Below are 23209 nucleotides of genomic sequence, written 5' to 3'. Positions count from 1 at the left end.
TATATGGTTTAATACCTGAAGATATATTCTCACTTCAATACATGCATGCAACTCTTAACTATATTCCAGACTACTTGGGAACACAAGTTTGAAATGCAGCAGTGTTATTTAAGCCCTTAATTCTTTTGGAGGTGCATAAATGTAGTTTCATGCCATTTACTGTATCTTTCAGACAAGATTTCAAAAACAAAGTCTCTAAGTGTTCAGCGGGTACCATGGAAGCTTTTATAAGCATATGGTTTTGCCCTTATGTCCTTTGTCAAAATATCCCCTTCCTGTCTCATGCAAGTTGAACATTAAGGTTACGGGTTTGATCCTACACCATTAAAGTCAATGGGAGCAGGATCAAGTCTGTAGCTTGATACTGATGTAGCGTGCAAAACTGCTCAAGTCACTAACACAGGTTCTTCACCCTAGCGTCTACATAAAGAAGTGTTACCTTTGAATACAGATTACAAACCCTATATGAACATAGTGTTAATTTGAGTTACACATTCACCTTACAGAAGCCTATTCACTTTCATATAGATTTAAACACTTACCTGCCCTATCAACAGGCCAGTGACACAAGCCTTTGGCTTCGTGCTGAAGTCTGAAAGATACTGTCCAACAGCTTCTTCCACAAAATAGCTTCTGCCCATTACTGCAAGTTTAGTCTAATTTACATCTATAAAAAGAAAATATATTATTCTACCTCTACAGGTACTTAACCCGAGAACATAAGGCATAGCACGGTAAGTGTGCAGAAATAAAAAAGTCAGAAAAACACCCTGAAAGTGTTAGTATGACAGTGACCATTAACAAAGTTACAATGAGCTTTATACCATTAACAGTATATATTATATACCATTAACAGTATATATTAACAGTAATAGCTTCACTGTTCTAAAAGTCTTTCTATGGCACAGAAAGTGTACTTTTTTATTCTTAACAGACTTGTATGAAAAAGAGGTGTTTTAAATATGGTAACATAACTGTGAAATTGGCACATCAAATATCTTAATTTAAAATCTAGGGAAAAATAATTTATAAGTTGTCTATGAAACAACCTTCAACTCTTAATGCTTCACTTCCAATTGTTCACTCACACATTCACAATTCTCACATAGTCAGACCACTAAGCTATGATCAAAATGATCAAATACCTGCTGCCTAGAAAAATGAAAGAACAGTCCTGCTCAGTTACATTCTACAATATTTACATTTTGCAAACATTCTTTCATTTCCCTTCTTCAGACAGGACTTGTTTTTTAAGTCACTGTGAAGTCTGTCAAACAGGCCCGTTTTACACCTTCCATTTGCAGCTTAAAAAGAAAAAAATAAAATAAATTTCCTGAATGCGAAATGTAGGACCTGAACATATGGGGAGAACTCAGGGGATTCTTTAGCTCTCTCTTTCCCCCTCCCACCATGCTCACGTACCTCAATCTGACTTGCTCTTTCCAAAGGGACTAACTAAGAAGTCCAGATCTATACTACAGAGCTGAGGGACGACGCTCAAGCCCCCAAGGGCTTTGAGTGCAAGGTGCAAGCAGATAGGGGGTTACAATGGGATCCACCTCTCTGGACTCAACCACAGCGAGAGCCGCCAGCTAGTGCCCCAGAGGGAAGACATTTCCCGTTTAGTCCCGTCATCCCCGCCCCGCAATTCGGCCTCCCCCTCCCTCAGCTAGGTCAGACACCCACCGCCCTTCAGAGACATTTGCCTCTCCCCGAGCCAGGTCAGATTCCTGTCTCCAGGGGCCGGGCACCTTGCCCCCTTCCCTCGGCGAGGCCAGCCCCCTACCCACGGCAGCCTCCCCCGCTTACTGGGCAGGGGCACCAGCTTCTCTCACAGCGCCCAGCACAGATGCGTTCCACGTGTCTACATCACCAGGCTGCGCCTCTGCTCCCGTCTCAAAGAGCGAACTATCAAAGCGTAGGTTGATGACGTAGCCGAATCACTGGGCCCAACAGGAGACAAACCTAATCGCGGGCGGATGGGCGCCGGATGTTTCTGCCCATCAGGGTCCGCCATGTTCTGTGTGGCGGATGTAGCAGCACCTCTTCTTTGCTGATCCAGTCGCTGCGAGACGACGAACTCTTTACTGCTAACCAACCAAGACCCCTCCTTGTGAGTTCACTCGGTCTAATCAGACAGGTTGGGGCGCAGTGCCTCACTCAACATGGCGGACAGGACGCTACTTCCGGAAGCTTTTCGCACAGGAGTTCGGTTTCCGGTGGAGAGTGAACACTACGTTTCCCATGGCGCCAGCTGGCGGGAGGCTAATGCGCATGCTCTGTGCGAGCCGGGGAGGTGAGGGCGCTGCGCTGTTTCCCTTCCCCGCGGGCCGGAAGGCGGCAGAGAGGGGTTGGAGAGGCTCGCTCCCAAGATGGCGGCGGTGCTGCAGCAGGTTCTGGAGCGGGCCGAGCTGGCCAAGCTGCCCAAGCCGGTGCAGGGGAAGCTGGAGCGCTTCCTGGCCGATCAGCAGAGCGAGATCGATGGGCTCCGAGCCAGGCACGAGCGCTTCAAGGTGGACAGCGGTGAGTGGTGGGGGGGAGCTGGGCATGAGGCGGCGGGAAGGGACAGTGGCGGGGGCTGGGGAGGGCATGGGAGTGAGGGGTGATATTTGTACGGTGCTGTCCACAGTCCGCTGGGCTGCTCCTGCTGCAGGATCCGGACCTGAGTCTGCTGCCAGGCGGGTGGGCTGGGGCCCTCATAGGTGTCACGGGCCGGGGCGAGGGCAGGCGCCCCCCCCCCCCCCCGCGGGGCGCTGGGCGCATGATGCTGTCCTGCACCGAGGTTCACCATCACTGAAGTACGGGAGGGGCCGAGTCTCGAGTTGTGCTTGTTTGGCGGGAGGTGGGCTACAATGGACACTGGCTAATCGTCATAACCGAGTCCGAGCCAAGAAGCAAAGGGATAGTGCCAGAGGCAATGTTGCGTGGAGGTCTCATGTTGCTGACATAGGCTTTTAAAATATCCCCCATGGCTTTTACATCTATATAATGGCAGTGTCTGAATATAATGCATTTGTTCTGTGAGGCGGATTCCTTTAATTTTTACACCCTTGTTTTCCACTTGAGCTCTGTGTCGCAGTGTTTGTAAACCACAATAGGAGCCTGTTCTTAATGTGAAGTTACAAGTTATTACTTTACATTAAAACTCTTAAAAATAATCTAAAGTCAAGGGGGATGTACATTCTACTGGAGATTCTTTACCTGCTCTCCAAGTTAGCCAGATGCTTGAGGAAGAGCATCAGAGGTTTGTTTGGTTTACACTGCAAAAACGCACCTGCTACAGTGGGTCTACAGGCCTATGGCACTAAAAATAGCCATGCAGATATTCCCACTTGGAGTCTGAGCCCTAGAGAGGGAGTGGGTTTCAGAGCCTGAGCTCTAGTGGGAACGTCTGCCTGGCTATTTTTAATGCTGTAGTACAAGCCTGAGTCTGTAGACCCAGGCTCTGAGACTCACTGCTGTTTTTGTAGTTGTTTTTTGCAGTCTAGACATCCTCTGAGTGGGCCCAGTCTAGCAACACTTCCAATAAACTCAATGTTTGAGGCTTGAACCTTTCCAGATAATCTGCCATTGCTTGAAGCAAGGCTTTTAAAGGATGGATTGGCGATGATCCATACAACACTTTTGTTTCCTGAGGGCTGTAATACTAATCCAGGGTTTTGGGCTATCTGGTGGTCCCATCTGGCATTATGCTCTTAATATTTTAGAGACAATTACATTATTGATGATATAATCTTATTGCCCTGGGCCCACTCAGGAAGGCAGCATTGTGGCTAGAACAGAGGACTGGGACCCAGGAGACCTGGATTTAATATCTGGCTCTGTGACTGGGTAACTTTGAGCAAGATACTTCCCTTCCTTGTGACTCAGTTTCCTTGTTTGTAAAATGACATTAATGATTGCAGAGCAATTAGAAATCAGACAATGAAAAGTGCTGTCTAATAAGAGCTAAGTATTAGGGGATTGGAGTGGGGGGCAAGAGCATTGTTTAATAATTGAGCATAGGTAAAACAAAGGGTAGAGTCAGGAGTTCATTTCTCAGCTAGGCCAAAGATTTCCTTTTGTAAACTTGCCCTTAACTTTTCTATACCTTAGTTTTGAAATATTATAATAGGGATAATATTCCTGCCCTATGGTGATATTTTTGAACTTAATTCATTACTGGTTGAAAATGTTTTGTGATGCTTTATTGGAAGATTGTAGAAGTATTATTTATTAACATTTTCATAAACAATCTTACTCAATTAAAACTTCTAATCTTCCAAGTGTTTATAGTGGAATTTATCAGTTTAAATAGGCTAGTGGTTATCTGTAAACTTCAAGATTTTCATATACATGCTGGTGGTACATCATTATTTGAAACTGATGTAGTTTAGACTGAGAAAGGTTTACAGTACATATTAAGAAAACAGCACTTATCTAAAAGTCTGCTAATCTTTCTTGCTGTTATTCCAAGAAAATAGTAGTATCACCAGAAATATTATCTCAGATATTTACAAAGCTTTCTGGAACACTAGAGAAAATCTGGTGTGACTTTTATTTCAGTTATAAAGCAATAACCTTTACATATCAGTGTTACTTCTGGTTGTGATATTTTCAAAGTCCATAGTGATGTACCCATACAAAAATGGTTCTTTATCAGAAATCATTGTGGTTAACAGTTTTCCAAGTTAAGACTGTAAGAGCAAATTTACACCCAGTTTTATACTGGTTTAATTGTATTGGTTTAGAAATAAGCTATCCTGGCATAAGCACTTTTGTATCAGTATAACTGACCACACTAGGGAATTGCACTAATTTAGCCATATGTTGCTAAACAAGTACACTGAAATCAGTCCAAAAACTGCAGTAGATCAGACTTTAGGGCAGTGGTCACCAACCCGTCGATCATGATAAACTGGTCGATCCTGGAGCCTCAGTCAGTCGATCGCAATCTCCAGGCCGCTAAAAGTCCAGAGGTGCAGCGGGGCTCAGGCAGGCTGCCTGCCTCCCCTGGCCCCATGCTGCTCTCGGAAGCGTCTGGCTGCTGGTAAGTCTCTGCAGCCCTGGGCGGGAAGGCGGCTCCACACACTACCCCCAGCACCGTCCCCACAGCTCCCATTGGCCGGGAAGCAGGGGCAGCACTTGTGGGTGTGGGCAGTGCATGGAGACCTGCTTCTCGCCCCCTGGGCTGCAGAGACATGCCAGCAGTCAGCTGTTTCCAGGAGCAGAGTGGTGAGCCCCAGTGCACCGTCTACGGAGAGCTGCTTGTGATAAGTGCCTCCCAGCCGGAGCCTGCACCTCGCACCCCCTTCTGCATCCCAGCCTGGAGCCCCCTCCTGTACCCCAAACTCCCTCCCAGAACCTGCACTCCTCTCCTGCACTCCAACACTCTGCCCCAGCCTGGAGCCCCCTTCTGTACCAAACTCCCTCCCAGAGCTTGCAGCCCTCACCCCCTCCTGCATCCCAAAATTTTGCCCCAGCCTGGAGCCTCCTCCTGTATCCAAACTCTCTCCCAGAGCTTGCACCCCCTCACTCTCGAACCCCAACTCCCTGCCACAGGCTCAGCCAGTGCACACCCCACAGTTGAGAATGTTACACTGATTATAGATCAAAAATCTTTCAGGGATTGTCACAAAACCACAAATGACGCTAATAAAAAGTAAAACTCATGAAATGTCCAGTGGATTCTATGAGATTAGGTGCAGTGTGACCATGTGACCCCTGCAACCAAACTCCCTCCCAGAGCTTGCACTCCTCTCTCCTGCATCCCAGCCCCTTGCCCCAGGCTCGGGCCAGAGCCTCCTTCCACACTCCGAACCCCTCTGCCCCAGCCCAGAGCTTGCACCCCCTTCCGCACCTCTGCCCCAGCCCGGTGAAAGTGAGTGAGGGTGGGGTAGAACAAGTAACGGAGTGGGGGGGAATGGAGTGAGTGGGGCGGGGCTTCGGGTGGGGTCGGGGTAGATCCTACATTGATTTTAAATTCAAAAAGTGATCTTGTGCGTAAAAAGGTTGGAGACCACTGCTTTAGGGCAATGCACTTGGAGAAATATAAAACACGTCTGACCATAGTAACAAAATTATTTAAACAGTGCTTAACAGTAAATAGCACAATAGCACTTGGCTTAAAAAAATGTTTTTTCTTCAGGGTCTACTGAAAGCGCATTGTTTCTAGTTGCATTTTCTGCTAGATATGGTTCTCTAATAAAAGCTGATTGTGAAGTAGTGTTAACATAATGTGTTTTTCTGCAGAACAACAGTATTTTGAAGTGGAAAAGCGTCTGGCTCAAAGTCAGGAGAGACTTGTAAACGAGACACAGGAATGTCAGACTCTCCGTCAGGAGCTAAACAAACTTAGTAAGTATAACTACACATTGATTAGCAGATTGGAATTTTTTTTCCTGCTTACAATAATTAAATCTTTTGAACTTATTTTGAAATGCTTAAAAATCTAAATAAGAAAGAAAAATCTGTCAACCAAGCTTCTTTCATTTCATAGAAGTTAGTTGATATTTTTGGTTCAAGTCCCTGCTTTCGACAGGCTTCTAGTCTGTTTTACTGGAGTAAACATCTTAATTACCATCTACTTAAGGAGCTAAGGGTTCTACAAACTGATGTGTGCAATGCACATGCATCCCCTTAAGGGTCAGGTTGCAGGATCAGCCCTGAGACACTGATATGTTAGTGGCTTCTCTGATACTCCTTCCTCTGAGTATTGTTTCCAGAAAGCAGATGAGTAGGGATAAAACTACTTTTGTTTTTAATCACAAGAGTACCAATTTGGTCAGTGGCTTGTATACTGGATTTTTAATTTTGGGAAAAATTTTCTCTTCTCAGTTTTATATTATTCTAAAGCAGGAACATGAATTTTACCAACTGGATATAACTAATGCACATGTTCTGTTAATACCAAAAAGTTTCCTTAATTTTCCTTCCTTGTCCCTCTCTCCCCACAGATGAGCAGTTGAAATCATTGACTGAGAAAAACAAAGAACTTGAAGTGGCTCATGATCGCAATGCAGCTGTCCAGGTATAGGAATCACTGAGTATGCAAATAGAAAAGAAGTACTTGTGGCACCTTAGAGACTAACCAATTTATTTGAGCATGAGCTTTCGTGAGCTACAGCTCACTTCATCGGATGCATACCGTGGAAACTGCAGCAGACATTATATACACACAGAGATCATGAAACAGTACCTCCTCCCACCCTACTGTCCTGCTGGTAATAGCTTATCTAAAGTGATCATCAAGGAGAGTGAGTTTGTGTGTGTGGTTTTTGGAGGGGGGTGAGGGGGTGAGAGAACCTGGATATGTGCAGGAAATGGCCCGCCTTGATTATCATGCACATTGTGAAGAGAGTTGTCACTTCGGATGGGCTATTACCAGCAGGAGAGTGAGTTTGTGTGTGGGGGGGTGGAGGGTGAGAGAACCTGGATTTGTGCTGGAAATGGCCCAACTTGATGATCACTTTAGATAAGCTATTACCAGCAGGACAGTAGGGTGGGAGGAGGTATTGTTTCATGATCTCTGTGTGTATATAATGTCTGCTGCAGTTTCCACAGTATGCATCCGATGAAGTGAGCTGTAGCTCAGGAAAGCTTATGCATAAATAAATTGGTTAGTCTCTAAGGTGCCACAAGTACTCCTTTTCTTTTTGCGAATACAGACTAACACGGCTGTTACTCTGAAACCTGAGTATGCAAATGTAGCAATAGATAGATGAAAGGCTTTAGAATTAGGGTGCATGTTTTGTTTAGAGTCTTGACAATCAAAAGCTAGATCTGATCCATTCTTCAGATGGATAGCTTGGTGCAAATAATGCCTTGTCTAGTCAGGAAAGTTGTGCTCTTCAAGTCCCAGTGCAAGCTCCAGTGTGGACGTTCTTATTTCTGATTGAAGAGTGACTTATTTTAGCATATCTTAAATGTGTTCCCAACCAAATTAAATTAAACCTCAGAAGTCTTACTTTAACAAAATAAAAGTTTCTGCACAGGGGGTTACACCAGTTTAATAAAATTGGTTTCAAATTAATATTCTGGGTTCAATCAGTACAACTGTCTTGTGTAGACCAGCCCATGCTATTTATGGCTTTCTTCGCAATTTCTTTTTACCCCACTGGCCCTTTGATTAGTCTGTGGTTAATAGCATGTGGCCTAATTTGTTCACCAACTAAAACCAATTCAGAGAACTAATGTTGTGACTAGAGTACCTTTTGCTGATACCACAGTTCTGGTTCTAGGATTTATCCTTAGGCACATTCAGAACAAGTTTTATTTGTGAGTTTGGAAGTCCATTAGGACTCTGAGCCATTTCTTCTGCTTTTCTAACAAAGAAGAGCTGTCTCTATGCTTGCTGGAGTCCAGAGGAAAGCCGTCTGTCTTGCATCTGTGAGGAAATCTCTATAGCAGTTTAGTAGCAAAAGAAGGAGTAAGAAAACATCACTGTTCAATAAACAATTCTCCTAGAATGGCTGATATTTCTGTTCTTTTCTGTTCTTTTTTCTTGGACGTGTACCCTTTTGGAATACTCTCAATTTATGTTTAAAGGTAAAGGAGGTGTTATCCTGTACCATCTCAGATTGAGATTACATTTCATAAACTAATCAGGGCTATGGGATGAAACCTCCAAGAAAACTTCAGGGTGTTGCAAAAAGTGATGTTGGTTCTTCCCTCTGTGTCAGAACTGAATAGATGCCCAGCACGGTAGTGGAAATCAAAGACGGACACAAGATTCCAGTTTGTTTGTTTCAGTAACTGAAAACTTGCTTGAGCAGTTAAACACCTTCCTGTGTACTATATAGTAGGATTGCTTTCACACACACATTAAAAATGGTTAGGATGATAACCTCTGCTTACTACAGCATTTTCCCTGTATGATAGTAAGTTTAAAGAATGACCATGACTCTTAACATAAAACTGATACTTTTTTTTTTAATTGAAGATTCAGCTCACTAGAGCAAAAGAAGAATTGGAAGGTGAAAAGAGAGATTTGGTTCGAACGAGTGAGAGACGCTCTCAAGAAATTGAACACTTAAATGGTATGACCAGTAAATATGCTAAAACCATAACTGAGTTTACACCTGCTTTGGGATTCAGACTTAAACCTAAACTCAATAATGGTTCATTATCCAAATTTGTATGGGTAACTCCTATTAATAGATCAGTAAGGAACAGGAGTCAGATTGGTAGAGGAAAGTGGTGGGGAAAATGTAAGTGCAAGTCAGGAAAAGCCCAGCAGCATGCTAGGTGATATTTAGTTGTACGGAGGCACATATTGACAATTGCTAACGGTCTTCTCATAAACTGGTAGCCTTCATTTCTAAGGTACTAAATCTGATTTATTTACAGTAATAACTGATACTGTTTTGAATGTTTGACATCTTACATTGTCTCTGATTTTCCTAGAGGATGTTAAACGTCTAAATGAGAAACTTACGGAAGCAAACACAGCAAAAGTGGAGCTACAATTAAAGCTGGATGAGCTTCAAACATCGGATGTCTCGGTGAAGGTAAGTAGTGTTTTTCATGGATTACTCTTGTCAGTAGTGAGAGTTCCAGTTACTTACATTGTAAAGACATTAATTAAATCAATAATAAGATAACCACATGTGGTATAAAAATGGGTCTTCTTTCAAAGGACACAGGCAAACTCTTTGTCATAGCAGGAAAATGTCATTTGTAACTGTTGAATTTTCTATAATTCATGCAGACTGGTCTTACTCTAGAGCTGCCAATATCCACGAAATCAACTTTCTAGACTTCATTCCTGGTTGTAGTGATAATGCTCTAGTGACTGATCCAAGCTGTATTCATTTTCTTACGGAAACAATAGTCCTACAGAATTCTAAATTAACTTCCAAAGGCGGTGCTAGGAAGTTTGACCTTAGTCAAATGACCGCAGTCATTTATCTTGCTAATATATATTCCTTACTCATCCCATTGATAACCTTATGATCTTAATCTTAGAAGGTCCCTTATCTTTTATTTGGACCAGACTAGAGTCCTCATAACATACATCCAGTTTTTTTTATTTCATTTGAAACTGGAACAGTCAGTTAAATAGACTCCCAAGAGAGCCATGTCAAAATACTATTTGTCTGCATTTCATGTTGCTTCTCTTTAGTAGTTCAAGGTTATGTTAACTTACGCTTGTGCAGCGCTACATTGGCATCTGTATCAGTTCCCTTCCAGGAGAGTTATAGGGAATTCATATGGAGTTTCCTAGATATTTCTGGAAAACGTCCCTAGCTAACACAATGCAGCTTTTTGTTCCATTCTAGTAGTTGGAACACTTACAGAGGTTTGAATATGCTACTACTTGCAAGTAAATGGGCTTTGTCTTTTACCACAGGCAGTTGTGTTTCTAGGTCAAGAGGTCCTTGGTTTAGTCTCCAGGGACCTGTTACACATGGATTCAGCCAAATGGCATGAATCTGTATGTGGCTTACTGAAGTTATGAAACGTGAGTGTCTTCCTCACTCTTCCTCAGTATCATTTTGTCTCTGAATGTTTCTGTTCGAGGCACAGTAGCCTTCATATAGTCAAACAAGTAAGCAAACTACTGCTATTTTGTTACGACTACGGTATTGGCACATTGACCCTTTTGATACTTCGGGGCTTATATGTGGTGTTTAACCTAGTCTCTCCTTAGACATCTTCGTCAAGCTTTTAAGTCTCCAGAAGTGGGGTTCTGTTATAGCACTGTATTTTAATTTTCTTTTTCCACGTCTGTAATTCCTGTTTTTTAAAGGCTGGGTCATATCTTTTTTTGTTTGTGTCAAGCATAGCACAATGGGGTCCCAAGGCTAATTATGGCCTTTGACCCCTATTGAAACTTAAATGGTGAATAATATGTTACAATAGTTGTTCCATGATGATGGACACATATTTTGCCTTTAATGTGCTTTCTATCTTGTACCTGAAAAGAAGGGGTAGGTTTATGCTACCTATTGAAGAAGAGACAGGTTAACAGTCTTAGAATTCCAATGCCAGAGTCATTATTCTTATTCATAAAATGATAGCAAGGATCCAGGAGTAGGCATATGTCATGCCTGAATTGTTTCCTGGAGCCTGAAGACAGGAGAAAGAAGACCATTCTAACTTGGTGAGACTCATGGATGCACGGCTATGCATGGGTGCATCATTAGCCCCAAACCTGAGCTAGCCGCTAACACACACACTCACACGTAATTTGTGAAGAAGTATTGCACAGAAAGTAGTCTTGTTACAAGTGCTAATTTATTTAGTTTTACCATGCTGTCTTTCACAATTTTATTTTTAGTATCGTGAGAAAAGGTTGGAGCAAGAAAAGGAATTATTACAGAATCAGAACACTTGGCTGCACACTGAGTTGAAAGCCAAAACAGATGAACTCCTGCTTATTGCCAGGGAAAAGGGAAATGAAATCCTGGAGCTTAAATGTAGTCTGGAGAACAAGAAAGAAGAGGTAAAGTAGTAAATAGTAATAAAAATATTTTTTCCAAGTAATTTTGAAAAAGAAAACAAAATTTAGTAAAGATACGGTAACAATTATCTGGAGTCTATACCCCTTGACTACTTGAGTGAGGAATTTTTAAAGCACTGACACTCTTCACTATGGATTGACTTCCGTGTAAAGGGGAAATGTAATGTACATTCTCGAAGTTTTGGGTGATGTTATGTTTTAAGGTAGGGAATTGTGCTTTTTTTCCGTTATGTGCTTTGGTCCCTTATAGTTTGCAGGGAATGAATATATTGGTATGGACATCTAAAGTAAGGTAAAGCAAATGAAGATTATTTTTGTAAGATTAGTGATGATAAATTAGAAGTAGCGGAAAGTACAAGGTGTAATACAACAGTGCTAATGGAAAATACACAGAAATACAATTTGTTGCTAAAAAGAATGTTTGTTTGTTATTTAAAATACACGTCTCCCCTATATAACGCGACCTGATATAATGCGGGTTTGCGTACAACACAGTCAAGCTCTGACATGTTGCTCTGAGCAGCGTGTTAAGGGTGCCGGGCTGGGCCGGGGCAGAGGGTCTCAGGGGCAGTCAGGGGCTCCCCCCTGCCAGGGTCTGGGAGGCAGGAGCTGTAGGGGGGGAGGGGCGCAGTCCCAGAGTGGCCCAGTGGAATAGCGGGGGGCTGGGAGCCTCCCGCTTTACTTCCCCAGCCGTGTTGCTTGGGGGAAGGGATCCCCTCCACACTCACCGGCAGCGGCGGAAGCAGAGCAGCCCGGCCCCATCCTGCTCCACTCCGCCAGCTCCCAGCTGCAGCGCTCTGGTGTTTAATATCTGTTGTTCACACAGGTTTCCAGAATGGAGGAGCAGGTAAACAGCTTAAAATTGTCAAATGAAAATTTACAGAAACATGTGGAAGATCTTTTGACTAAATTGAAGGAGGTAAGAAAACCTTTTCTAAACTGTAATCTAGTGTGGCAGCATTTAAGATAGCTTCCGTATTTTAACTAGAAAAATTAAATACAGTACTACCCTAATCTGCCCCACTGTACTAAGGTATTGTTGGGATTGCCAATCTATAGAGGGGAGGGAGTTTACATTGCAGGCTGCAGTGTCCAGGCAAAGCAGGAAGGACTCGGTTAGGAGGAGAGTATTAGTTTTAACTTACTACTCTCTTTCTTTGAGCAAAGGTGGGTGGGAAGAGGATAGAAGTTTAAGAAAGCTTTTACTTAGGGCCAACAGCTTCCAGCCTCCAACTTTTATAAAAGTTCCATATAATTTTTTTTTTTTTGAACTAATATTCGCCACTCAAATGTTGCAGCTTTTGGAAGTGTATGAAAGCCTAAAAATGAAATTGACTGGCATATTTTCATTCTCCATGCTGAGAGAAGTGCAAAGAGTAAAACTAGTACTCCTTTTCTTTTTGCGAATACAGACTAACACGGCTGCTACTCTGAAACCTGGAAAAGAAATGTAGAACAAACTAGGTCTCTTGATTCTTTTGTAATAAGCCAATAACACATATGATTGAAACATTGATAAAGAAATGTAAAAGTGTTCTTTTAATGGTTTGTGCCACAGCCTGAATTTTGCTTTTTCATTTGTATGTATCATTTATGTGAGGAATCATGTTTTCTCAAAAGTAAATTAAAATTGGCTGGTTCTAGAAAAAAGTCAGACTTCTGATGGGGAAAAAAAATCTCATTTAGTAGCTTGCCCTTTTCCACATTATTTGGTCTGTACTACTGTATATCTGAGGAAACATTTTGTTTTTGAACTTCTGTGTATTCTAACAGCCACAGTATAATTCTTAAACTTATAAAAACCTCACTTTGAACATAAGAACTGCCATGCTGAGTCAGACAAATGGTCCATCTATCCCAGTATCCTGTCTTCCGACAGTGGCCAGTGCCAGTTCTTCAGAGAAAATGAACAGAACCGGGGAATTATTTAGTGATCCATCCCCTGTTGTGCAGTCCTTGTTTCTGGCAGTCAGAGGTTAAGGGAAACCCAGAATGTGGGGTTGCACTGCTGACCATCTTGGCCAAGAGCCATTGGTGGACCTATCTTTCATCAATTTATCTAAATTTTTTTTTAATCCAGTTATACTTTTGGCCTTCACAACATCCCCTGGCAACAAGTTCTACAGGCTGACTGTGTATTGTGTGAATACCTACATGTTTTTTTAAAACTTGCTGCTTATTAATTTCATTGGGTGACCCTTGGTTCCTGTGTTATGTCCTTATTTACTTTCTCCACACCAGTCATGATTTTATAGACTTCTATCATATCCCCCCAGTCATTGTTGCTTCTCTAAGATGCACAGTCCATCTTTTTAATCTCTCCTCATGTGGAAGTTGTTCCATCCCCTTTATCGTTTTTGTTGCCCTTCTCTGTACCTCTTCCTGTTCTAATATACCTTTCTTGAAATGGGACAGCCAGAACAGTATTCAAGTTGTAGGCATACCGTAAATTTATATAGTGCCCTTATATTTTCTGCTTTTATTTTATTCCTTTCCTAATGGTTCCTGCTGTTCTTTTAGCTTTTTTGACTGTTGCTGCACATTGAGAAGACGTTGTCAGAGAACTAGCCACAATGACTCTAAGATCTTTCTTGAGCGGCAATAACTAATAACTAATTTAGAATCCATCATTTGGATTCAATTGGGATTGTTTGCCAGTGTGCATTACTTTGCACTTAACCAACACTGAATTTTGTTTGCCATTTTGTTGTCCCGTCACCCAGTTTCGTGAGATCCCTTTGTAACTCTTTGCCGTCAGCTTTAGACTTAACTGTCTTGAGTAATTTAATATTGTCTGCAAACTTTGCCACCTCAGTGGCTTGCAATTCAGTTGAAACAGAACCAGTGCTATGAATTCATGTTTTTTTATTCATCAGGCAAAAGAACAGCAAGCTGGTATGGAAGAAAGATTCCATAATGAACTAAATGCCCACATAAAGTTATCTAACTTGTACAAGGTAAGTTTGGGGATGTTGGATACATTCATATTAGAATTATATGGAAGTAGATCCAGGGTTTGGAGTGTGATACAGGTCAGGCTATTTTCCCAGAGCTATGTTTCTGCCTATATAAAGTGTTAATGTGAGATGGGAGGATGGTTCTCTTCCATAATCCTCCAAAGTCCTGTTTAGTTTCTTCTGGCCAATAGGATAGTGATTTTTATCACATGCATTTTCACTAAAAGGAACAGATCTCTCAAAAGCTTCATAGACAGCATTAGGACACTATGCATAGATTTGCTCTGACATGTTGAAAGAAGGATATGGAAGAATAAGCTTGGGTTCATAGAATAACAGAGTTGGAAGGGACCTCTGGAGGCCATCTAGTCCAACCCCCTGCCGAGAGCAGGACCAATCTCAACTAAATCATCCCAGCCAGGGCTTTGTCAAGCCTGACCTTAAAAACTTCTAAGGAAGGGAATTCCACCACCTCCCGAGGTAACGCATTCCAGTGTTTCACCACCCTCCTAGTGAAAAAGTTTTTCCTAATATCCAACCTAAACCTCCCCCACTGCAACTTGAGACCATTACTCCTTGTCCTGTCATCTGCTATCACTGAGAATAGTCTAGATCCATCCTCTTTGGATCCATCTTTCAGGTAGTTAAAAGCAGCTATCAAATCCCCCCTCATTCTTCTCTTCTGTAGACTAAACAATCCCAGTTCCCTCAGCCTCTCCTCATAAGTCATGTGTTCCAGTCCCCTAATCATTTTTGTTGCCCTTCGCTGGACTCTCTCCAATTTCTCCACATCCTTCTTGTAGTGTGGGGCCCAAAACTGGACACAGTACTCCTGATGAGGCCTCACCAGTGTCGAATAGAGGGGAACGATCACGTCCCTCGATCTGCTGGCAATGCCCCTACTTATACACCCCAAAATGCCATTGGCCTTCTTGGCAACAAGGGCACACTGTTGACTCATATCCAGCTTCTCGTCCACTGTCACCCCTAGGTCCTTCTCTGCAGAACTGCTGCCTAGCCATTCGGTCCCTAGTTTGTAGCGGTGCATTGGATTCTTCCGTCCTAAGTGCAGAACTCTGCACTTGTCCTTGTTGAACCTCATCAGGGTTGGGCAGCTGATGTGGCCAAATGCCTGAAAAGACCCTAACTTTGTAGGTGGTGGTAATGATGGTGTTATATTTCACACTGCATTTAAAATCTTACCTTTTTGTAATCTACTGGACTACCATCCTACACATGTAATTAGTCAAGGAGCTGACTGAGGAGGTATCTGACCCATTAGCAATTATCTTCAAAAAGTCATGAAAGTTGGGAGAGATTCCAGAGGACTGGAAAGGGGCAAATATAGTGTCAATCTATAAAAAGGGAAATAATGTCAACCCCGAGGAATTAGAGACCAGTCAGTTTAACTTCAGTACCTGGAATGATAATGGAGCAAATAATTAAACAATTAATTTCCAAACACCTAGAGGATAATAAGGTGATAAGTAAAGTCAGCATGGATTTGTCAAGAACAAATTGTGTCAAACCAACCTAATAGCTTTCTTTGACAGGATAACAAGCCTTGTGGATGGGGGGAAAGCGGTCATCAACTGTTGCCAAAAAGCAAACATAATTCTGGGATGTATTAGCAGGAGTGTTGTATTCAAGACATGAGAAGTAATTCTTCCACTGTACTCCACATTGATTAGGCCTCAACTAGAGTATTATGTCCAGTTCTGGGTGCCACATTTCAGGAACGATGTGGTTTGTTTAGTGTAAAGAAGAGATGACTGAGAGGGGACATAAGTTTTCAAGTTCATAAAAGGTTGTTACAATGGGGAGGGAGAAAAATTATTCTCTTTAACCCCTGAGGATAGGACAAGAAGCAATGGGCTTAAACTGCCCTTGCTGTAATTTAGGTTGGATATTAGGAAAAGCTTCTTAACTATCAGGGTGGTTAAGCACTGGAATAAATTGTCTAGGGAGGTTGTAGAATCTCCATCATTGGAGATTTTTAAGAGATTTTTAAGAACTTGCTCTCCCTTTAAAATGGAGGATAATGTCTTTTCACAGGAGTGTTACAAAGCAGTAATTCTATTGTTTGTACAGCAAATCACACTGAGATCCTCAAAAGAATGAGCTATTCAAGTGAAAAGTATAGTATAAATACTAACTTGCCAAAAACATTTATATCTAAGAACGAAACCTCATACTTTAGAAAAAGTTTATAAATTTGATTTTTTTATACAAAGCCGGCCCCCTAAAAATACTGCTGAAATACAGCCATGCAAACATGTTAAATAACTTTGGTTATGTCAACAACTGACCATTTCCCTCTAAAATGGGGAGTTAGCACCTGAATTTCAAGACCCTTCATTACAGTATTGTTGGGACTTACACTCAGGGACAACTGTTTCCAATTAGAGTAATACCTTGGTGTGTGTTACATATTTATACCAACATCTTGTTGATTCCTCTGAGGAGCTACCTTATTTGTAACTGTTCAATAACAAAAGATGAAATAATACACTTGTATTTAGAGTGCTGCGGATGATTCAGAGGCAAAGAGCAATGAGCTGACACGAGCAGTAGAGGAGCTGCACAAACTCTTGCAAGAAGCAGGTGAAGGTGAGAAGCTACTTGTAAGAGCTGCATAGTTTTTAATGGTTTTGTTTTCTGTTCCTGTTTAGTTAAACGGTTTCTGAGTAAAAACACCCCCAAAACAATGGCAGTTATGAAGGAAATTTTTTCAATATTCATCTGTGGGAAATGTTGTTAAAATGTCATGTTGAATTGTCTTGTAATAGTTATTTTATAACTTTAAAAAATATCTTCGTACATTCCTATGATATCTGAATGTACTTGTATTGTAGTGTTATTGTTATTGTGATTTTGAGAAGATATAATTTCTGCAGAAGGTCTTTAAAGAAATTTGACCTGTATCATCTTGTCATTCTCATTATTTTAGATTGGCTTGTCCTAATCTTGCTGTTTAATTTTTAGCCCTCTTCTGTATTCAGCAGAACACCAGTTTATGCTTTCTTTCTAAGCTGAATGATTTAATGTCCTTCTCAGAGGACATTTAAGAAACCTTTTTAAAGATACTTTTGTATACTTCACTCTCTTTAAAGAGAGAAAAAAAATTATATGTAATTTTAGCTAACAAAGCAACAGAGGATCATTTGGCTGAGGTGGAGGAGTCTAAAACTGCAATGGAAAAAGAACTGAGAGAGAAGATTAGCAAGTTAGAGAAAGAACTGGAGAATGCTAATGATTTACTTTCCGCTACAAAACGTAAAGGTAGGATAACATTTGAACTGTTCATAAGTGCCAGATTTTATGTATGAAATAATTTTCAAAAAGGGTTTTTGCATTGCAATTTCTAAACCAAGTAAGTGCACTGAATCTTCATCTTAAAACATATGATACTATCTAGGGACAATATTATGTAGCAGAGATCAATCTAAATATATCTGCTAGAGTCCAAATACCAGAGAGAACCAGTTACTGTTGTATTTTGTTTTAATTTTATAAAACTTGGAAGGCAGCACTTTTTTTTCTTCTTCTTTCACTCTCCTAGAGTGTCACTTGTAGTTTGGCACAGTTGAGCTCTGCCCGCCGTTGCATTTCAGGGGCATCCCTGCTATTTAAATTGTATGTTTACGTTTTGTGATTGGAGACTCAAGAGTCTGACAATGAGATTGTTTGAACACTTATAACTAGATTGGACAAAGCTCTATAGAATATATTATAAAGAACAATTTTGCACTAGAATTAGGGGTATTTTATTTCTAATTTCTAAGATTTTAGAACCACATGGAATTTTTTCCTAGTCGTTATTTTTGAGAAGGTTCATAACACCTTATTGTAATGATTGTTGTCTGTGTACAGTATGTGTGTTTGTCTTTGAGCGTATGTGCATAGTATTTGTGTACTAGAAATAAGATGTAAGCATCTGTGGAATACTTTCTCTCTATTTTATGTATGATTTGACATATGTTTTGGGGTTTTAACTCATCCAGGAGCCATACTGTCTGAGGAAGAGCTGACAGCCATGTCTCCTACTGCTGCAGCAGTAGCTAAAGTGGTAAAACCTGGAATGAAGTTAACCGAGGTAGGTAGAGTTAGTTTATTATAAATTCATGACTCAAAATCCATTTATCTATTTGGGCCTTTGACTAAAATCTTTCTTACAACATTAACAACATGGATACAAAGTATTTACTCAGATGTCCCTGGCCCTAATCCATCAAAGCACTTCATCTCTGTTACACTTTGGAGGTTCACTCAGAACAGTAAGGGTTGTGTTTACTGCCTGCCCTAAACCCTGGGTGCTTCTGTGCTCTGCGGCTTTGGCTCAGAGTGCTGACACCATCAGCTTGCTTACAGCATAGTGACCTTACCCTGACTTCCACCAGCCTGGTTACCCCTTGCAGGATGACACCAAGACTCTTCCGGTCCTGAGTCTCCACAGAACAGTCTCTTTTGTACTACTCAGCTCCTCTCACTGTAGCACTCACAAACCGTATCAAGTTCACTGCTCCTTTAAGAGACAGTACACAGCACCAGCCTATTAGTTTGGCTAAGTATTTTACTCTTCAATTTGAAATGCTGCACTCATATGGTTGTGTAATAATACAAGATTAAGTTTATTAACAAAGAGTAGATATTTAAGTGGTGCCAAGTAGGAGGAATTGAGATAGTAATGGTTACAAACGAACAAAGGTAAAAATATGCTTCTAAGACTAAAATCTAACTTAACAGACTAGAATCTTTTTCATTCAAAGTAGTTTTTTCACCACAGTCATTCTTCCAGGATAGCTGGCCAGTCTCAAGCCAGGACCCAACATAGAACCCAGAGTCTGGTTTCTTTATCTCCTCAGGTGAAAGATGCCAAAATGGCTTTCTCTTTTTCTCATATCCTCAAAGTTTATCTTTGTTTTCAAAGTTAGGAAACCTTCCTTGCAGCTCAGGAAACTGATGCCATGTTAATTTTTGCAGTCTCCTCCCCCCCATCATGGCTTATCTACCCCAATTGCTAGTCGGTTGCTTTGTTTACCTTTTGTGTGAATATACTTCAGTTGCCTCTCCTTGCTCAATTTACATTGGCAACACCATTCAAGCAGGTGGAATCACATTCCTTTGTGCCTTAAACCCTACCTGCCAAGCACATTTTCAGAGCATATTTCCATCACAAATTTACAATTTTTCATATATCACCCTGCACAATATTGTTAATGACCATCATGTTACCAGTTCGCATATGATACCTCACATGACACCAATTAGATACGGACTGTGATCACAGTGAGTTGGGGTACACTTACCCAGTCAGGCCTGCTGAGACTAACTGTTAGGTACCAGGGAGCCCCTTGGCTCCTGGGATGCTCTTAGGGTTACAATCACGTGATCTCAGTCAATGGGTTTACTCACATCCTTAAAGTTAAACACGTGCTAAAGTGTTTTGCTGGATCAGGGTCTTAGTGAGTTTAAAAAAGCAGTAATGTCAAGGGTTTTTTTGAAACATAAAAAGAGAGAGTGTTTCTTCAGTCCTGAAAATGTCATATCCAATCACATATGAATCTGGTCATCGTTTTATTTGTGCACACCAGCTTTTTACAGTAGAGCTTTTCCTTCTGTCACCGTCATAAGGGATGCTCAGAATGTGTCAAAATACACTGAACTTTAAAGTGTTCTCTATGATGGAACTAATTGTACTTTTGTAGGAAGAATGGATTTAGTTGTATGATATATTTTTTCATCTTTCTTTTCTCGTTCTTTCCTTTTCTCCAACCACTGAAGATATTGGTTCCAAAATGAAACTTTTGTTTGCTGCTAAACTTGGTATTGCTAAGGTTTTTATTGCTTGATCTGCCATCTATGAATTTTGATCTATGTCAAATATCTAGTTAGAACATATTTAAGATTTGCCCTTTTTCATTTTGTGTAGAATTACATTGCTGTAGTTACACTAGAACTTGAAAAATGGCAAATATTTAACAATAGGGACGATAACATCACAGAATATTTGCATCATAAACTAATATAAAGCTTAAACCAATTAGTTATTCAACTCAGTGAATGCAGTTGAAAAGATTACCTGAATATAAAATGTGTTACAGAACGTGATGTAAAACATGTATATCAAATGTGTGAAATAGTAATCATTAAATAAGTGTGTTTTGAGGTGACTGGTTACACTTTTAAAAAAACATGTTTTCTTGACACAGCTTTACAATGCGTACGTGGAAACACAGGATCAGCTACTTCTGGAGAAGCTGGAAAATAAGAGAATTAATAAGTATTTAGATGAAATAGTACAGGAAGTGGAAGCCAAAGCACCAATTTTAAAACGGCAACGTGAAGAGTATGAACGGTCACAAAAAGCTGTAGCCAGTTTGTCTGCTAAGCTTGAACAAGCTATGAAGGTCAGTGTGGATATTAAAAAATAAATTTGTAAACATAAGTGAATGGATTCTACTAAATGATGTGTTGTGCAAAAGAAACTGTTTTGTGTTTTCCAGTTCTTGAGTGGTTATGGACAAGATTGTTCATGATCTCTGTTGCAGTTCTAGAACGGTGTGTTTACCTGTAGTCTTATGACCTTCTGTGAGAAGAAAACAAATTTATAACAGAGGCTTTACATATTTGATCTTAATTTGCAAGGGGGTACCAAAACAGGGAATTAATGAGTAACTAAGCAACATAGGATTTAGATTTCCAATTTCAATTAATTATCATGGAAATTGGGTTTCCAAATCCTTTAGGCAGCTTTGAAGAATCTCATCCTATAATTTTAGTGTGTGGCGTTACAAAAACTAATTAAAATATAATTTGCAAAAGTAATGATTTGGTTTCTTTTCATTTTGATTGTGGAAAAAGACACTCAGACTCTAGTCTCAAATGAGAAAACAAATACTTGGTTGCCTTGAGGCACAAAAGCTGTATTTTTTTACTAGTTATTTCACCATATTTGGCATGATCACTGTAGCAGGAAGTGTTAATCAATTCTGAGTTTGTAGATGTTTTATATAAAAGTTCATTTGGGTTTTTTTTATAGGAAATTCAGCGTTTGCAAGAGGACACTGATAAAGCCAATAAGCATGCTTCTGTACTGGAAAGAGAGAACCAAAGACTGGAAATACAAGTGAAAGACCTTTCACAGCAGGTTAGAACAAATATTACTCATTTCTTTTTCCTAATACAGTACTGGAGTGCTCTCACTCTTGTTAACTCAGTGATCAGTTGCTGTATTCTACATTCTGAGATCGACGTTGTGAAGTACACCTCTGATGTTGCTGATGTCCTTAAAAGCATTTCCCTGGGGCAGTGTACTATTTCCGTTTCTGCTTATAAAATTAGATTAAGTCCAAATTATCAAAAGTTGAAGTCATCTTTGGGAGAACATGATGCATGTCTGACATGGAAAATTCCAATATGAATTGGATTTTGTTTGTGTGGGAGTGGAAGGTCAACTGATCGGAGCACAGGATTGTGAACCAGGAATACCTGAGTTCAAGCTCTATCTCTAACATGGATTCTGTAGCGTTGGACAAAGGACTGAACCTCTATCTCACTGTAAAATGAGGATAACTCCTACTAACCTCAAAGGGCTTTAGTGAAATTTAATTCATATTTGTAAAGAAAACTCTGCTATTCAATTTTAATTCTAGACAGAATACTTTATAGAAAGTTAGAAAATACAGAACTTTCATGTGTTTTGCTTCTAAACAGTTTGTCTGTAAAAATACATTTTTAAAACCAAATGTAAGTTACAGTTTTATAACCTCTGAATGTTCTTTTTCAGGTGAGAGTGCTTTTAATGGAACTTGAGGAAGCCAGAGGCAATCATGTAATTCGTGATGAAGAAGTGAGCTCTGCTGACATCAGTAGCTCTTCTGAAGTAATATCCCAGCATCTCGTCTCCTACAGAAATATTGAGGAACTTCAGCAGCAGAATCAGCGTCTCTTGGTGGCTCTTCGGGAGCTTGGGGAGGCTAGAGAAAGGGAGGAACAAGAAACAACTTCATCTAGGTAAACGTTTCTCCTTCAGCAAAGTTTTCATACTTGCCAGTAACATGACATGAAAATAAAGGGCTTAATCTGCAGCAAGGTAGATTTAGGTCAGTTACTAGGAAAAACTTTCTAACTATAATGATAGTTAAACTCTGGAATAAGCTTCCAAGGGAGGTTGTGAAATTCCCATCATTGGAAGGTTTTTAAAATCAGGTTTTTAAAATTGGTTTGTTTTTCCTAAAGTTAATTAAGTGTTTTAGGAAAAATTGCACTGAGGCCGCCAAAAAATTTGTTGAGAACTCCTGATCTAGACCATTCCTGACAGTTGTTGGTCTAACCTGCTCTTAAAAATATCCAACGATGGAGATTCCACAACCTCCCTAGGCAATTTATTCCAGTGCTTAACTACCCTGACAATTAAGAAGTTTTTCCTAATGTTCAACCTAAGCCTCCCTTGCTGCAATTTAAGCCCATTGTTAAGAACAAGTTTTCTCCCTCCTCCTTGTAATAATCTTTTATGTACTTGAAAACTGTTATCATGTCCCCTCTGTCTTCTCTTTTCCAGACTAAACAAACCCAGTTTTTTCAATCTTCCCTCATAGGTCATGTTTTCTAACCTTTAATAATTTTTATAGCTCTTCTCTGGACTTTCTCCAGTTTGTCCACATCTTTCCTGAAATGTAGCACCCAGGACTGGATACAATACTCCAGTTGAGGCCTAGTCAGTGCAGAGTTAGCAGAAGAATTACTTCTCATGTCTTGCCTACAACATTCCTGTTAATATACCCCAGAATGATGTTCGCTTTTTTTG

The 23209-nt window shown here is 40.6% G+C and overlaps 2 protein-coding genes across 9 annotated transcripts in view; one reads left to right on the top strand and one right to left on the bottom strand.

Annotated features, from left to right (window-relative positions):
* ODR4 (odr-4 GPCR localization factor homolog) overlaps positions 1–2124 on the bottom strand; it is a 37410-nt gene extending 35286 nt beyond the window's left edge. For 3 of the 7 annotated variants that reach the window (XR_007358196.2, XM_048862576.2, XM_048862581.2), the window contains exons 1-2: positions 1810–1959; positions 543–667 (exon numbers count right to left, since the gene is read on the bottom strand). Coding sequence is in view for 6 of the 7 variants with exons in the window: in XM_048862576.2 (XP_048718533.1) it covers positions 543–641 (99 nt within the window). In the remaining variant the exon portion in view is untranslated. The other 4 variants (XM_048862578.2, XM_048862577.2, XM_075131537.1 and 1 more) reach the window with 4 other exon arrangements.
* Positions 2125–2329: 205 nt separating this feature from the next.
* TPR (translocated promoter region, nuclear basket protein) overlaps positions 2330–23209 on the top strand; it is a 71917-nt gene continuing 51037 nt past the window's right edge. Inside the window, exons 1-14 of one of the 2 annotated variants that reach the window (XM_048862573.2) lie at positions 2330–2523; positions 6232–6336; positions 6936–7009; positions 8921–9017; positions 9385–9488; positions 11261–11425; positions 12270–12362; positions 14320–14400; positions 16923–17010; positions 17542–17682; positions 18405–18496; positions 20613–20810; positions 21443–21550; positions 22190–22416. In XM_048862573.2, coding sequence (XP_048718530.2) covers positions 2373–2523; positions 6232–6336; positions 6936–7009; positions 8921–9017; positions 9385–9488; positions 11261–11425; positions 12270–12362; positions 14320–14400; positions 16923–17010; positions 17542–17682; positions 18405–18496; positions 20613–20810; positions 21443–21550; positions 22190–22416 — 1724 coding nt within the window. In that variant the 5' untranslated portion in view covers positions 2330–2372. The remainder of the gene's footprint in view (positions 2524–6231; positions 6337–6935; positions 7010–8920; positions 9018–9384; positions 9489–11260; positions 11426–12269; positions 12363–14319; positions 14401–16922; positions 17011–17541; positions 17683–18404; positions 18497–20612; positions 20811–21442; positions 21551–22189; positions 22417–23209) is intronic. The other variant, XM_048862572.2, reaches the window with a different exon arrangement.

The sequence above is a fragment of the Caretta caretta genome, chromosome 8, assembly GCF_965140235.1.
Source record: "Caretta caretta isolate rCarCar2 chromosome 8, rCarCar1.hap1, whole genome shotgun sequence".
In the NCBI taxonomy this organism is placed as follows: domain Eukaryota; kingdom Metazoa; phylum Chordata; order Testudines; family Cheloniidae; genus Caretta; species Caretta caretta.
This window is presented reverse-complemented; position numbering and strand designations above follow the sequence as displayed.